At 44.9% G+C, this 16,359-nt stretch overlaps 1 protein-coding gene across 1 annotated transcript in view; it reads left to right on the plus strand.

Annotated features, from left to right (window-relative positions):
- ankrd24 (ankyrin repeat domain 24) overlaps positions 1-7,763 on the plus strand; it is a gene marked incomplete at its 5' end in the record, with an annotated part of 29,534 nt that extends 21,771 nt beyond the window's left edge. The window contains 5 exons of the mRNA XM_083768087.1: positions 1,019-1,240; positions 3,370-3,546; positions 4,814-4,990; positions 7,335-7,400; positions 7,675-7,763. Coding sequence (XP_083624213.1) covers positions 1,019-1,240; positions 3,370-3,546; positions 4,814-4,990; positions 7,335-7,400; positions 7,675-7,737 — 705 coding nt within the window. The 3' untranslated portion in view covers positions 7,738-7,763. The remainder of the gene's footprint in view (positions 1-1,018; positions 1,241-3,369; positions 3,547-4,813; positions 4,991-7,334; positions 7,401-7,674) is intronic.
- Positions 7,764-16,359: the final 8,596 nt, after the last annotated feature.

Consider the following 16,359-nt stretch of genomic DNA (forward strand, 5'->3'; position numbering starts at 1 on the left):
CCCAAAATAATCATATTTGAACTGGGAACGCCCAAAAAGAATCATATTTGAACTAATATTTATTTGATACTAAATATTGTTTAAAAGAAAAAGCTCACACTGCCTCGCAGCTATTTTCACAATTTCTGCCTCTTTCTTCTTTTTTTTGGCCAATGTTGACCAGTTTTTATAGTAGGCTACGGAGCCCCTGAGTGGCCATGGTAAAAAAAATGAAAATGATCTCGTCCGGACGGACGGACGAGATATTATCTTAGGCCATGGTAAGAAAAATAAATTATTTTGTCTGGACTCTAGACGAGATAATTTATTTTTCTTAGCATGGCCACTCAGGGGCTCCGTAGTACGCCTATAGTTTGTTGATTATTTTTATTGCAGAAATGGCCTTTTTCTTTTCTTTCTTTTTGAGATATTAACCCTAGAACACTAAACATCCTTTTTTGTCACACCATCACAAACTCGGGTATATTTTACAATGTAAAATATTCCATAAAAAATATTTCAGTACAGCAAGTACAGCAATACATGGCAACATCTTTAATATTTCATCATGACTTTTCACACAAAAAGTAAAAACATTGATATTATGGGTGGCCTATCAATCATAATTGGTGAAAATGTGGGTATTATCTTCTCCTTTGGTCCACCCATACCTGGAACATGTGAGAATTGTCCAGTGGAAAAAAAAACTATTCTGCTCTATCAGTCTATCACTAAACACGGGTGAAATTCTCCCAAATACCTGGTTAGTGTAGCACACTAACCAGTGAGTTCGTTGATTGAAAGATATATTAACAGATTGTAGAATTACAGTACATTTCAAGCACAACTCAATACAAAACTGTTAACTATGTGGACAACACCATAAATCATCGCATGTCTTAATGACTGTTGGTAGGGCGTTCCACATTTTGGTGGCATAGCAGCGAAAAAATTCAGTCCCTTGTTTGTGCCGAATGTGGGTTGCACATGGTTTGTGAGTCATCCTGGGCTTGTCCCTATCCGTCAGGAGGAGCAGCAGCGCTCCCTGCAGGCCAGCGAGAGCAGAGCGGCGGCGGCGCAGGACGCTCTGAGCGAGAAGGAGATGGAGCTGAGGGAGCTGAAGTCCCACAAGGCGGCCGAGCAGGGCCTGATCTCTAAGGAGGACCACGAGACACAGAGGCTGTCGCTGCAGGCTGACATCAACGCCCTCACCGCCCGCTACAACGACCTGACGCGCAAACACGAGAAGACGTGCACCGAGGTGGGTGTACTGTACTGTTGGCCAGGAGGAGTGCAGATATGGTGGTTAATGTGGACACTGTAATGTGGAAATACTCTGTTACAAGTAAATGTCCGGAATTCAACATTCCAGATGCTGCCCATCTGCCAGAACTTCCAGTGATTGGTCGGGGCTACCTACAGTATTTAACCACTTAAACCTCAGCAGCCACGGAAAGCAGGAAAAAAAACAATCTACAAGCGTTGCGTTGCATTGTCAGCTTGTAGATTTCAGCAAAGATATTTAATTTAGAGCAAACCTATATTGCCCTGAGGGACTCCGGTTGAAGGGGTTAACAGCGCATACATACCTGTGGTCCCCACAGCAGCAACACTTGTTGTAATGCTGCCTCTGGCATGCTTGCCAGTTGTCACACTCATATGTTTTGTTTGTATCACTTGCCATGTGGCTTTTCACATACATACGCATATAACCCCAAATCCAACAGATTTTGAGCACCAGATCAATCCCTGGTGCTCACTGCTTCAGTCAGGTCAGCCGACTCAGCCTTACCTCTGGCTGACCTGGTGGTCAGAGGCTCCTGGATCCTGGTCAGAGTATCACACGTTTGCCGAGAACCACAAGCCTCATCACGCTGCAGGGTTGGGGGGGGCCTGGGCATTGTGGCACAATTGTCCCGGTCCGTAATCCATCCGTGTGTGTGTGTGTGTGTGTGTGTGTGTGTGTGTGTGCACGTGTGCCTGTTTCTGTGGGTATTTCATTTTCTATTATGCCTGCCCATGCAGCCCATCGTTATGGCTCTCAAAGAGGGCCACGGTTCACTGAGGCCCTCTTTACCTCTCTCTCCATTATTCATGTGTGTATTACTTTCTCTAACTCTTCTCTTCTATAGACGTCCTCTCTATGTCTGCTCACTGAGGCGTTTACAATGCTGCATGTCCCTTGTCAACAGGTTCCTATCAATACATGTTCTGATCCCTGTGTGATGGAATTGTGTGATAACGTCACAATCAAGCTCTCTTTGTCCTCAAAGCTCACATGGCATTTATTTCTTAAGCAAGTTGCGTTGTTTTCAGATTTTCAGATTACAAAGCTCACAACATGTTGTGCGTTTTGAGCTGGTAGATCTGCTATTTTTAAAAGATTTATGAACTAATTGACATGCCAAAAATAGGGACAGGGTGAAAATAGTTCATGTTGGCAGCACTGGCTCCATGCTTGAGATGCTCACTCTTGACAAAACCTTCCACATTAAAGGCCTATTCATAGTCTGGATTTTCGGTGGTGAGGTGACCACCGCTCCGGTGGTGAGCTGACCACCGGAGCTGAAATAACGTTGAGCGGTGGTGAGTAAAAACAGAGAGAAGGGCTGGAGCGGTGGTTTGCTCTTCACCGCGGCTCGTGACGTCATGTTGTAGTTCGGTGGTCACCCCACCACCGTAAATCCAGACTATGTATGAGCCTTAAATGTGGAAGGTTTTGTCAAGAGTGAGCATAATAAGGGTACAAATGTTGTACCCTGTGCTATTCCTATATCATCACGGTCTCTGTTAGTTGGAAACCTACGTTTCAGGATTCAAATTCAAAAGTAACAAAAGTAGCAAATTGACAAGCACGATGCTTTTGTGTGACGATGTAGTGTAGACTGTAGAGCATTCATCTACGGAGAAAAACATACAAAAAGTTAGAATATGGAGATAAGATAAGATTTCTGCCCGACAGCAACGATATTTTACTTAAGTCCAAAAGGGGGATAATTCTCCCACCACTACTCCAGGTTAGGGATGGGACGATATGATATGCGAATAATGATATTATTGCGATAATCAAAATATGCTTAAAACTTTTATTGTTAACCACTTGAACCCTCAGCATCCCTATTCTGGGGGGGAATGTTCATAAACGTGTTGTGATCTTGTATAGATCTTGTATAAATCAATTTGTGTAGAGTGAAATGAGAGCTTACCTCTTCTTTACAAGTCTGTTTGATCAAGTACAGACGGTTTAAGTGGTTCTGAATTTGCAGCTCAACTAAAGCCAATTCATCCCAGTAGTGTATGACGGAGGACAATTTTCACAACAAATGAAGAGCATTGTGAGCGGTGAACGATAACAGCGCTAACCGGCCCAGTACATCCCTACACATCCAGGTGTTCCAGGTGCAGAGGGAGGCTCTGTTCAACAAGAGCGAGCGGCAGGTGGCCGAGTCCCAGCTGGCCACCGTGCAGCAGCAGATGGCCCAGCTGCAGGCCCAGTCCAGCCACGTCCAGGAGCTCCACAACGACATCCAGGACTCCCAGGGGCTCGTCAAGGAGAAGGACCGCAAGGTGAGGGAAGGGAGCGGTGGTGCCCATTTAGGTCTGACGTCGGAATAAAAAAAAAAAATCTGAAAAACCTTCTGACCCACAAAAATTATATGTAATTGGCCGCCGACCCCCATCTGAAAATATGTTGTTCCAGGTACCCTCCAGAAGCAAAGATTTGAGTTAAAAAAACAATGAAACTCAAAGAATATATATTCAAAGATTTTTCAAAAATAGCAGACCTACAAGTTCATAGCGCTCATAGCGCGCCACCGAGTGGAGCGCTATGAGTTTGTAGATCATAATGTTAGCATAACATAATGCTAACACCAAAAGGGGTTCCCGCCCAAAATTGGTTAAAGTACTAGTTTGGGGTCCCCAAATTATTTCTTTATTGGAGCAAACAAAGAGGTAGTAGCGCACACCGATAGTGGGGAGGTGCTGACCACTGGAGATGAACTTGAAAAAAGGAAGGAGAGATCACACAGCTCGTAGTCATGATGCAAAAAAACGTTTTTATTTTAAAGATAACCAATGTTTAAAAATACTTATGAACTTATGAAGTATTTGTATTTATTTATTGACCTTTATTTAATCAGGGGAGACCATTGAGGGCATGCTCTCTTTTGCAAGGACGCCCTGAGTACAACATGATCACACGTGAAGTCCACATGCCAGCTCTGACAGTGTGATAAAACTGCTTCCATGACCTGTCCCAAATTTGATGGAACCGGTTCCGGTTCCTCAATGTTGGATCCGGTTCCTTTGATTCCTCCGGTTCCGGATCCCAATTAACCCTAATCAGAAATGCCAAAAAACGTTAGTTTCAAACCCTCCAGCAGTTGCTATTCATTTGCATGTCCATTTGCTCCGTTCTGATGACGACACGCGGTTTACAGATCTTCTGCCCCCTAAGGACAATGTGAGACCTCTCAGGTCCTCTGACAAAGGCCTTCTAAACATTCCTGGGACCAAGCTAAAGACAAAGGGTGACCAGGCCTTTGCAGTAGTTGCTCCTACACTATGGAACGCCCTACCTTTTTCCTTTCAAAAACACTGAGTCAGTCGACATTTTTAAGAGCAGGTTAAAAAAAAAAAATCGTAAACATTTTCCCCATGTTGTTATCTGACCCTCTTGTTTATGTTTTGTTTTAATCCAGTTGTACTGTATTTTTTGCATTATTACACTTTTATTTTATTTTACTTGATTGTTTATTTATATTGTGTCCATTGTACAGTGTTTTATAAATAACATTTACTCACTTACTTCCTTTCCTCTGTCTCCCTGCAGATAACAGAGCTTTCTAAGGAGATCTTTCGCCTGAAGGAGGCTCTGGGGGCTCTGTCTCCTCCCCTTGGCATCATCTCCTCTTCCACCACGTCCTCCTCCTCTCCCATGCATGTCAATAACCCTGGCCCTCAGATGGCCCTGCAGAACAGGGTGGCTGTACTGACACAGCAGCTCCAGGTGAGGGCAGCACTGAGTCGCAGTTCTCAGTCGACACGACTTGATTTCAGTCTCTTTTTAAGTGGTGCAACCACTTCAAGGATCAGCAATGTCCGTCCATCCCTATGTATGTATGTATGTATATTTAGGGTACCAACAGGTAGCTAGAAACAGAGAGAGAGAGTGTTGCACTGTTGTGCTACGGTAATTACAATGTGGAGCATACGTTCATGTGAGAGACAGAGAGAGAGGGTGAGAGAGAGAGGGTGGGAGAGAGAGAGAGAGGGTGGGAGAGAGAGAGAGAGGGTGGGAGAGAGAGAGAGAGAGAGAGGGGGAGAGAGAGAGAGGGGGAATACCACGCTATTACTTGTGAGAGAGAGAGTGTTGTTTGCTGATTCCCCCACACGGTAACTCTGTCATTTCTCAACCGTTTCGGACGCCGGGCGGCTCGCCAGAACGGGCCGGCACCCTGGGCGCGTTCCTATGGGTCTGGAAGTTCCGGAGAGCCCCCGGGGACCCCCACACAGAGTTGCACCACGTAGTTCACACGGGTGTGATTTTATTTCTTTATTACAGTATTTCGGTACGAGAATGGGTCAAACTAGCATTAGAATACATGTTCTATTGCTTAAATTGTAAATAGATTTTCAGAAATCAACCAAATCCTAATGTCTCAGATATTTCATAAAAACAAAGGTCAAAGCCTCAGTCTGCCTCAACAGCGAGAACAGGTTTACAATGATAATACCTAAATATGATCATTCTACATACTGTAGGGGGCCGTGAAGATACAAAAAACATGTCATGTTATTTTCTTTCTTTCAAAAATGAAGGTTTCCGATACTGTTAGTTCCATTGATCCAACATGAAAAGCAACCGAACGACTCATTGAAATGAACATACTACAACTTAACACGGCAGCCCTTTGGCTGTGTTGTCCATGGGTGTTGTCTGGTGTCCTAGCAAGATGTGAGCATGTGGACGAATGGTAATCCAAAGCACTTTACATAGACTGTGCATTAATATTCACCAATGCACACACAGATGTCATGTCATACATACACTGATGGCGGAGCAAACCATGCAAGGCACAAGCTGCACATTGGCAGCAATTAGTTGGTTCTGAGCACCGGCGTAGGGTCCACTGGGCCACCCGGGCCGTTGGCAGCCCTTCACCCCCTGTGCATGCTGTTAGTGTAATAATAAACTTTATTTATATAGTACTTTTTTTTTTTTTTTTTTTTTTTTTGCGGCTTACGCCTTTTATTGATTTTTGAAGGGACAGACAGTAGGCTGACAGGAAACGGGAGAGAGATGGGGGATGACATGCAGTAAAGGCCGTGTCGGGTCCGGGAGTCGAACCCGCGGCACACTGCGACTGGATTACCAGTCCGGTGCCCAGACCGTTACGCTACGGCCTGGGCCTATAGTACATTTTCATACATACATAGTAGCGAACCACAGCAAGCTGGCTTTGTTTTAAATGCTCCCCCATTAGCAATTCGGCTGGAGTTGTGCTGACCCCCCCCCCCCCCCCCCCCTGCGCGCGCGCTCACGATTCTAATTTGCCCAGTCAATAATTTAATCCACGCTACGTGCCTGGTTCCGAGTTTAGCTCAAGGATACTTCGACACTAACTCTGGATGAAACATATATACTGCATTATATATTGTTCACAATCGGGTGAGCAAGTCATAGACCATGATGTAGGCGGAATATGCGGAAGTGCTGTTGAGTCCTGTGGTGTGCCTGTGCTCTGACGTCACTCACTTTACCCCTCTGCGTTTTAAACTCAGCTTTTGCAGCTTCCATTTTTCAAATCCGTCATTACTCACTCCGTCCGTCTAAAAAGTATATTTCTGTTCAGAAGTGTAAATGTTGTAACCTCGACACAGCATAACATACATAAAGCAACATTTAAATGCTTATTTTCCATGCACCATGCAGTTTGCATTGCAACATCAGTAACTACAATTCCCATTAAAATCATCATCAAAATTTGTACTCCACATTTGACCCATCTCTTTGAGCGGTGAGCCACAGCCGCGCCGTGCTCAGGAATAATTTTATTAGTTGAACTACAGGTCCCATCATGCATCGGTAACTACAGGTCCCATCATGCATCAGTAACTACAGGTCCCATCATGCATCAGTAACTACAGGTCCCATCATGCATCAGTAACTACAGGTCCCATCATGCATCAGTAACTACAGGTCCCATCATGCATCAGTAACTACAGGTTCCATCATGCATCAGTAACTACAGGTCCCATCATGCATCAGTAACTACAGGTCCCATCATGCATCAGTAACTACAGGTCCCATCATGCATCAGTAACTACAGGTCCCATCATGTGTTTGACAGGACTGGGAACGAAAACACAGGCAGGTGGTGACGGTATACCGCTCTCATCTACTGGCAGCTGTGCAGGTCAGTCCAAGAAATGACTGATGAAGCTATGTGTCTGTCTGTCCACATACATAGATATTTAGATATCATATAGCATGTCATACTGTAAAAGCATTGGAGAGGTACATTGTTGTCAGGAAATTATTGCTGAGGATATAAATACCTGTAAGAAAATGTTTGTGTGTCTGCATAATGAACACACACATGTATACTGTACGTGCGTGAGTGCGTGCATGGTAATGCATACAGTACATACATGTACTTGTGTGAGTAATGTGCATGTGTTCTCCTGCAGGGTCGTATGGATGAGGAGGTGCAGGGCTTGCTGCTTCAGATCCTGCAGATGACTCATAAGTAGTAGAAGGGTCATTGACACCCCCCCCCCACACACACACACACACACACACACTGTACCATGCTTCCTACCCCAGTGGTTCCCAAACATTTTAGTTAAAGACCCAAAAGAGAAATTTGATGTGTCCCTGCGACTCAAACTAGTAAAAATAGCTGATGTATGAGCTCACAATGTTCTGTGACGCGTTGTGAGCCTGTTGATCTGCTATTTAATCTATTTATTTTGTAATCTTTTGAAATAATAAAAATCACACACGTGTGAACTGAGTGGTGCAATTCCCCCCCCCCCCCCCCCCTCTCTCTCTCTCTCTCTCTCACTCTCTCTCATTAGAGACACTACCCCTCTCACTGTTTCTGGCGCCCCCTACTGCTATTATTAAGTCACATACTCGTGCTTACACAGACAGACACACACACAAACAGGTACGAGGACATTGCAAGCTGGTTGTAGGAGTGGTTGCACCACTCAAAAATGTAGATGCCTGAAGAAGGTCCATGTGACCCAAACGTTGCTAAACAAAAGTGTTCCTATAGACGCCTTAACAGACGACGTCACACTGATAAATAAACAACAGCATGCCTCTAAGATGCAATGGAAAAGTTCTAACTGCACTCACATGTGAAAAATGCACCATCAAACTTTCAGATGCTGTTTTTCTCCCAGTGTGTAGGAAGAATGATTAGGATTTGTATTGTGATCTCCCGCCCTTGAATTATATAATCCTTGGTTTCTGTTTCTGAACAATAATAGCAATTATGGTCCTCAAAACCACACCTCCAGTCGCTGTCATAAGAACGGGAGGTGCGCTCATGATGGAGCCTGTTTGTGCATGGCTGCAAGTGCACCTGCAGCCCATCAAGTATAATGTATGCTTCGTCCCGGGATGGTGTCGCACACGCAGACCTCTACGCTCACAACAGTCGCATCCGCGATGCGATGTGAGCTTGTATATCAGCTGTTCTCTGCGTGCAACACTGTTGCGCTTTGAAGTATAAATGTCTCCTAGGGTGCACCTCATTATCCAACACACAAGAGGAGGTTGAATGAATAGAAACCAGCTATTAGAGCCTCCGTCTCATACGGATCTCTCTTGGATTGATCCGTGGCTGGACCTGGCTGACGCGTTAATGCTAATGCCGTACTGTTGGTTCACTTCACTGTGTGTGTGTGTCAGCAGCAATAACACATATGCAAGCTCTTCATGCGTTTGACATTTTATTCCTCCATTCAGTGAGTACATGGTACAGCATCAGATCTGCGTGATATTAGAAATAAACCATAATTAGATAGTTTACAGACACTGGATACTGGACACAGACAAACATTTCGCTCCACACCATTTCAAATTGTTGACATACCTGCGGTCAAAGCCGTTTGCCCTTCCGGATCAATCCTTCCCTCACCATGCACGTGAACTTGACGCTTATATAACAACAGCGCCACCCCAAGGTTACATAACGCATTTGTGGTCATTTGGCCGTTACACACCGGCCCCTAATTGTTAAGGCAGGCATAACAATTCAAAGGAATCAAAACAAACAAAAGACCAAACAAAACAGGCCAAAACATGACATGGCTTCAAATGCATCACCTCCCATGAACCAAGCCACCTTTTGCCACTGGCCTTTAATGGTGATGTTTTTTAGTTAGAGTTTTCAGTTAACACACCAGACAGGTTTGTCTGGAAAGACCTCCAGAACCCTACCAGTCATCCGGCATCAAAGTACGGCCTTCTCAATGTTACTGTGAGCCTTTGACTTTCAGCCCGCTTTCTGACCTTGTGATCACTAGAGTTCCCTGAGACATCCAACAGCGTTTTGCGCCAATCCTCGTCCGGCTTCCGAATAAATGCAGGATCTTTAAGGCACAGTCTGCTACAACTCCCAAAGTCCAACTCCTCCAACCTCCTTGTCCACGGATGTTTGATGTTCTGTGTGGAGTTATCACACCTACATCCTCTTCTACAGTGTTCCTGCTGCCTGTTCTTTAGTACGAGCTTGTTCCTGTATGCTGCATATTCCTGACGCAAGCTTTGATTATTTAAGAGCCTTTTCCTCAAACCCTGGTTCCCTGGCTTATCCACCGCAACATTGTCGGGCAGACAGACCTCCTTTTTCTTAAAGGTAATTTCCACCAGTGCCTCCCCTTCTGAAGCACCGCTGAATTCCACATCTCCTGTGTCTTCTCTGTGTCTTCTCTGTATGTCCATATGTGCTTCTTTGAAGTTGTGACTTGTCATCCTTTCTTCTAGTCTGCACACAGAAATCCTGTTCACCATAGCAGATGAACGCTCTGCCTCCACAACCCCACTGTTTCCAGTCAATGGGCCGTTAACGACCCATCCCAGCACTGTCCTTACAGCATACGGGCCATTCCCGTGACCTTTGATGATCTCCCAAGGTTCCAATATCCTGGGAGCATTGGTTCCAATCAACAAGTCAACATTTGCCTTTAGGTGTGGGATATGGACGTTAGACAAATGTGGCCACTTATCCAGTTCTTCAAGTGTCACCATGTTTTCAGCCGTGACTGGCATTTTCCTCTGTGTGAGAACTTCTGGCAGTACATAAAAGTCATTACTGCCCAACTCAGCTACTTCCAAACCATTTAAGGAATAAGCTGGAACAACTGCCTCTTGCCCCATGGTGCTCAACACAAAGTTGGTTCTTCCGCCTGTGATGTTTAGCTTCTGCATTAGGTCTTCAGAGCAGAATGTGGCTGAGCTACCAGGGTCTAAGAAGGCATATGTTTGTACAATGTTATTTCCTTGAGCTGCTTTCACCTTTACGGGCAGAATGGACAACCCACACCGGTCCTTACCGGCCCCTGTATGTCCACATGTTTGCTGTGACGTTGGCTGATCATTGAATGGTTCCTCTAACTGTTCAGAAGCTGATGCTTCCCTATTGATGTGAAGCACCGTGGGGTGAGTTCGTCCACAGACTTTGCAAGTCAAGCGCCATTCACAAAAACGGCTTACATGGCCAACACGTAAGCAGGCAAAGCAAGCTCCCTTTTCTCTCAGTACTTCTATTTTCTCCTCGTGTGTCTTTTGCTTAAACTGTTTGCACTCTTCCAGTAAGTGACTGCCAGCACAGCATATGCATACAGCTTCCTTGACCTTCACTGAACCTGCTGTTAATGTCAACTCATTACCTCCATCCGGCAAGTTTGTAGATGTTATTGTAGTGGCGACAATATTTCCCTTCACTCCAATTGATGGATATGATATAAACCTTGTAGGAGCCTTTGCGCCAGCCATACCAGATGTGGGATCCTGTATGTCACCAAACAGAGGGTCAGAAATGATACTGACATGTCGCTCCACAAACATAACAAGGTCCCAAAAGTGAGCCCTTTCCTGGGTGTTTTCCAGGATATCATGAGCCACTGTCCTCCATTGCTCTCTCATCTTAAATGGCAGCTTTACGATTATGGCTCGCATATGGCTAGGCATGTCCATCTCCAGCATGTACTGAAGCTCCTCCATGACATTACAGCAGCCACGCAGGAATAACGAGTAGGCCTGGAGTGCATTAGCATCCTCTGATTTTATTGTTGGCCACGCCAAGGCCCTTTGCATATAAGCAGTTGCGATCTTGTACTGATTTCCAAAGTGTTCCTTTAAAAGACCCTTTGCCACCGAATAGCCCCGCTCAGGAGCCATATGCTGGCAGCTACGCACCAATTCCTGTGGCTGTCCTCTTGTGAACTGTTCCAAATAATATAAAGCATCCGCTTCTGATGCCCTTTCCTCCACTCCTTGTTCAAATGCTTTAATAAATGACCTGTATTGGAGAGGGTCACCTTCAAACGTTGGGATAACCCGTGGTGGCAGAGATCTTGCCTTCTTTTGATTCACCAGTGCAGCGGTTATCTCATTTTGCCTCTCCATTATGGTAAGTAGGTTTGTATGTTGATTGGTCTCATGATTTATTGATTGTCTTTCTTCATTTACCTTAGCAGTTGTGGATTGATTTTGTACATGCTGTTTTGCTCCAATGTTGCTTTCCTGATGTTCATTGTGAATGTGGTTTGAATGACGAGTTGTAACAGTGTTATACTTGCCATGTTCCTTTGATGGTCTGTTTGTTGGTATTGACTGGTGTGTTAGTTTGTTTTGTTGCACAGCATTTCCAGGCTGATATAGTGTTGCCATAGGATTTAGTGCCTTGACCATTTCCCTTTTCCTCGTTTCCCTTTTTAAATATGAATTCATAGCATTTGAAGGTGCATGAGATGAGCCTTTAATGTCAGAGGCTGCGTGCAATACATTTAGCCTTGCAGTATTTTCCGCTAATTGCGCATCCAAGTCGAGTTGCTCTCTTTTTCTCTTTATTCTTTGTTCCTCCTCCTCTCTTTTCCTCTTTAGCCTTTGTTCCTCCTCCTCTAAAGCATGCATTTCCTTTAATGTTGCTGCACGGACAACAAGAGCAGCTCTATCTGCCGCTGCTATGATCTTGGCAGAGGCTGTACTTGATCTGCCGCTTTGACCGCTCTTTGCAGAGGATGTACGTGATCTGCCACTTTGACCACCACCCTTTGAGCATCTACTTGCAATGTTTGAAATACTGTCATCAGGACCAATACCATCGTTAATTATACAAAAACCACCTTCAGTTGTTGTACCAGCATTTTCATTTAAAACACCTTCATTAGTACAATTTTCATTTTCATTTGCATAACCCTTGTTTGTGACATCAGTTTCATCATATACCTCATTAGCATCACCGTTACCACCTTCATTATTTGCAATCCACAGTTTTGCATTAGAAACACACTCATTGTTTGACAACATTTTTGCTTTAAACCACGTCTCTTGTTTTTCCCTTTCCTCATGTGGCATAAAACCCAGCAGACTGTCGTGCATGTATTTTGCCTCATTACACACCTGTAGCAATTCTGTAAGAGCATTGTGTACATTAGTTTTTTCATTATTGACCATGAAACCTTGCAATTCATTTCTCATGTTAGCTGCTATATTAAATTTGCTCTTTCTTCCCGCTTGCAACCTGTCGCATTTCTCTGCAATCGCTTTTGCAGTCATTTTTAACCCTCGTTTCTCAACCCCGCCCGTGACGTCACAGCTAACAGTGGAGGCGGAGCGCAAGTCCGTCTCCTGGGCAACGCCCGACGCCACACTGTGTTTCCTCATAATAAATAATAGATAGTCAGTGAGTCAACGACAGTTCGTAGTTTGCACAACAAATAAAATCAGGGAGAGTGCAAAGTAAAGTCGACAGGCAACAATAAAAGTCAATTGTCAGTTTGCTTCAGCAACCATGGATTTACGCTAGACCCCAACTCAAGTTAATAACGTGTGCGCGCACAATCTAAATGGCCATTTTCGTGTAGCGCCACATACCTCCTTCCTTCCTCAGTTCCTTACGGTGGGTGCCTGCCTTGCGGTAATAAAGCAGTGCTCCAGCTCCACAGCCAAGCCTCGGATCAGCGCTGTAGCCCCTCGTTACGGCTGCAGACAGACGTGTTCCCTCGGCGCAACAACAAAACAGCGGAATCCTCTTCAACTCCGACAGCAACAGAAGCTCCCCCTCGCTCGTCCTCTGGCTCGTCTCGAAGTTGACAAACAATCAAAAGTCCAACTGGTGCATTGGCTTTGACGATATTAGAGCCTCCGTCTCATACGGATCTCTCTTGGATTGATCCGTGGCTGGACCTGGCTGACGCGTTAATGCTAATGCCGTACTGTTGGTTCACTTCACTGTGTGTGTGTGTCAGCAGCAATAACACATATGCAAGCTCTTCATGCGTTTGACATTTTATTCCTCCATTCAGTGAGTACATGGTACAGCATCAGATCTGCGTGATATTAGAAATAAACCATAATTAGATAGTTTACAGACACTGGATACTGGACACAGACAAACATTTCGCTCCACACCATTTCAAATTGTTGACATACCTGCGGTCAAAGCCGTTTGCCCTTCCGGATCAATCCTTCCCTCACCATGCACGTGAACTTGACGCTTATATAACAACAGCGCCACCCCAAGGTTACATAACGCATTTGTGGTCATTTGGCCGTTACACCAGCCCTCCCTAAAACAACAGGTTTGGAGATCTGTTGGGAATTGATTACATGAAACAGTCACCCGTGCGCACAGTCCCAATGTTTGTTTTTCCCAATTTTGTTTTATTATCCAAAATAAATCTAAACTAGACAAAGTGCCAATCGGCACAGGTCTCCACCAGAGCAGGTCAGGTTGTGGCCTCTTGGTGGCGCTATAACAGGCTGTTGAGGAAGATTTGGGCCGGAGGTTCGTGTTGGAGGGATGCAGGTACAATGTTTTTCCATGTGTGCATACATAAGTTGTATACAGATCGATGCAGTTATAGCTAAAAACAGGAATTGGCCTGTTATAGCGCCACCGTGAGGCTGATTTTGAGGAAAAAATTGTGGCATGTCGTCCTCGGCCTAGTGAAAATGTGCGTGTATAATTTAACGGAAATTGCACACTGTGTTTGTGATTTGTGGCCTTTTTTCGAAATGGACGAATCGTGTGAGCTTTGGAAGCCAATCTTAGCCAATCAGGATGGAAGATGGGAAATGCGTGAAATTTGGATAAAATCTGAAGGAGTAATAATAGAAAATGTGTTTTACATATGTCGGCCTCCTGGTGGCGCTATAAAGAGCAGATGTGAAAAATTCCAGGCAAAGGTTTTTCCTTGGCCTCTAGGGAGTTGGCATACAAAGTGATCCACAGATCCATGCAGTTAGAGGTAAAAACACTTTTGGGCCAGTTATAGCGCCACCTTGAGTCTGAGTTGAAATTGTTCATGTGGCATTTCGTCCTGGGCCTAGTGGGAATGTGGGTGCACAATTTCACGGAAATCACGCGATGTGTTCATGATTTGCAGCATTTTGTTTGAAACTGAGCACTCCTGTGAACTTTGGAAGCCAATCTTAACCAATCAGGATGGAGTGTGAGAAATCTGAAAGACCGGTTTCGTTGAATGGCTCTAGAGAGACTGTGTACCAATTTGCGTGATGTTTGGACAAAATCTGTAGGTGTACTGTGCAAAAACCTGTTTTGCACAAAGCGGCCTCCTGGTGGCGCTATAACAGGCCGTTCTGGAAAGTTTGGGGCAGAGGTTCATCGTTGGCATCCAGGGAGTGTGTGTGCAAAATTTGGCATCGACCGGGTTAACGGTGGCCGAGATTAGCTGCTCACGGACACACGGACGGACGGACGGACACACGGACGGACACACACACGGACGGACACACGGACGGACGGAGTGCAAAACATACTCTCCCCACATGCCTTCGGCCTGGTGGAGACAATTACATAAAAATAGGGGATATTTACTTGTGAGTTGTGAGCCATATAACAATGGGTCTGGAATGATTTGGAAACCACTGACTGTCCTACCCTGCCTCTTGCCCTTCTTCTGAACCAATATTATCTACATGTATATGCAAACACTGACACAACTGAACACAAGCAATGTGTGTGTTCACGAGTAGCTGCATGAATACAGAACAGAACACTATACAGCCTATACCAACTGGACTGAAGCAATACGACTAAGCAATGGACTAATGGAGTGCCTTCAGGGCTGAGCGATAGAGTATGATGATGTATGGTGGTGGTAGCTGGTTGGCATTTAGAAGAGTGAATCAGGTGTATTCATTGTGTGATGAGCCTATTGTTTTTGTATGATATTCTTATAATAAAGCTGAAAAAACCATACTGCCTTTTCTACCCTCGTGCAGTGTCTCCTCTGAAAGGATCACGCTGGCCTCTCCTCTGGAAGTGCAAAACATGACATGTGGTGGAATATTTATTTAATTTTAACACAAGGAGGGCCATGTTTTTTTTAATATAACTTTTTTCATTTATTTTATTGAATTTTTGTATTGTACACTTATCAGTACACCACAAACAAAGGACCGGTGTTTTCATTGAATCTATCATGATTAAAATGGAGTTTGAAGTTACAATGGGTTTGTATTGGAAGGGTTGTCTGGGGGGGGAGGGAGGGAGGGGGGGGGGGCTCACAAAAGCCTGAGTTCATTATAAATGGCCTCAAACATGTTAGAAAGTGAAATATCCCTTTATGTGCAGCCTCTCCCTTGCGCAATAACATTTATATCAGGTGATTTGCCCAGGTTGGCATGGTTTTGAGGTTGGGTTTAGGCATGCAGTAGTTCATGTGAATGTAGTGGGGTTAGGGATAGGCATATATCCACACCCAACTGGGCAAAACACCAACGAAAGAGGCTGTCCCATTTCCTTGCAGTTCTCCTCAGTTGTTTTAGCCTGATGGTGAATTGGCTGCAGCAGGTGTTCCACTCACAGGGCAGGTGAGAGCCTCACCTAAAGAGAGCGGTGAAAACACACCCACTATCTTTCACTATGGATGCCAAGAGGAAGAGACTGAGGACATGCCACTGTGGGTGGGAGAAGGTGACGACATACAGGGGGCTGCAAATCCACAGAAAAAGGTGGTGTCAGGTGAGAAAGGCCAACATCAACACTGCACTGCGTCCGGTCAGACAAGAGGGACAGAAAGCTGATTGAACCACTGCTTTAATAGCCTGGTAAACCCCTCCCCCTTGAAAACCATTCCAAAAGTTCACCAGGCTACTGCTTTTAAGGC

Source organism: Protomyctophum parallelum, assembly GCF_964188405.1.
Source record: "Protomyctophum parallelum genome assembly, chromosome: 6".
Taxonomy (NCBI): Eukaryota; Metazoa; Chordata; class Actinopteri; order Myctophiformes; family Myctophidae; genus Protomyctophum; species Protomyctophum parallelum.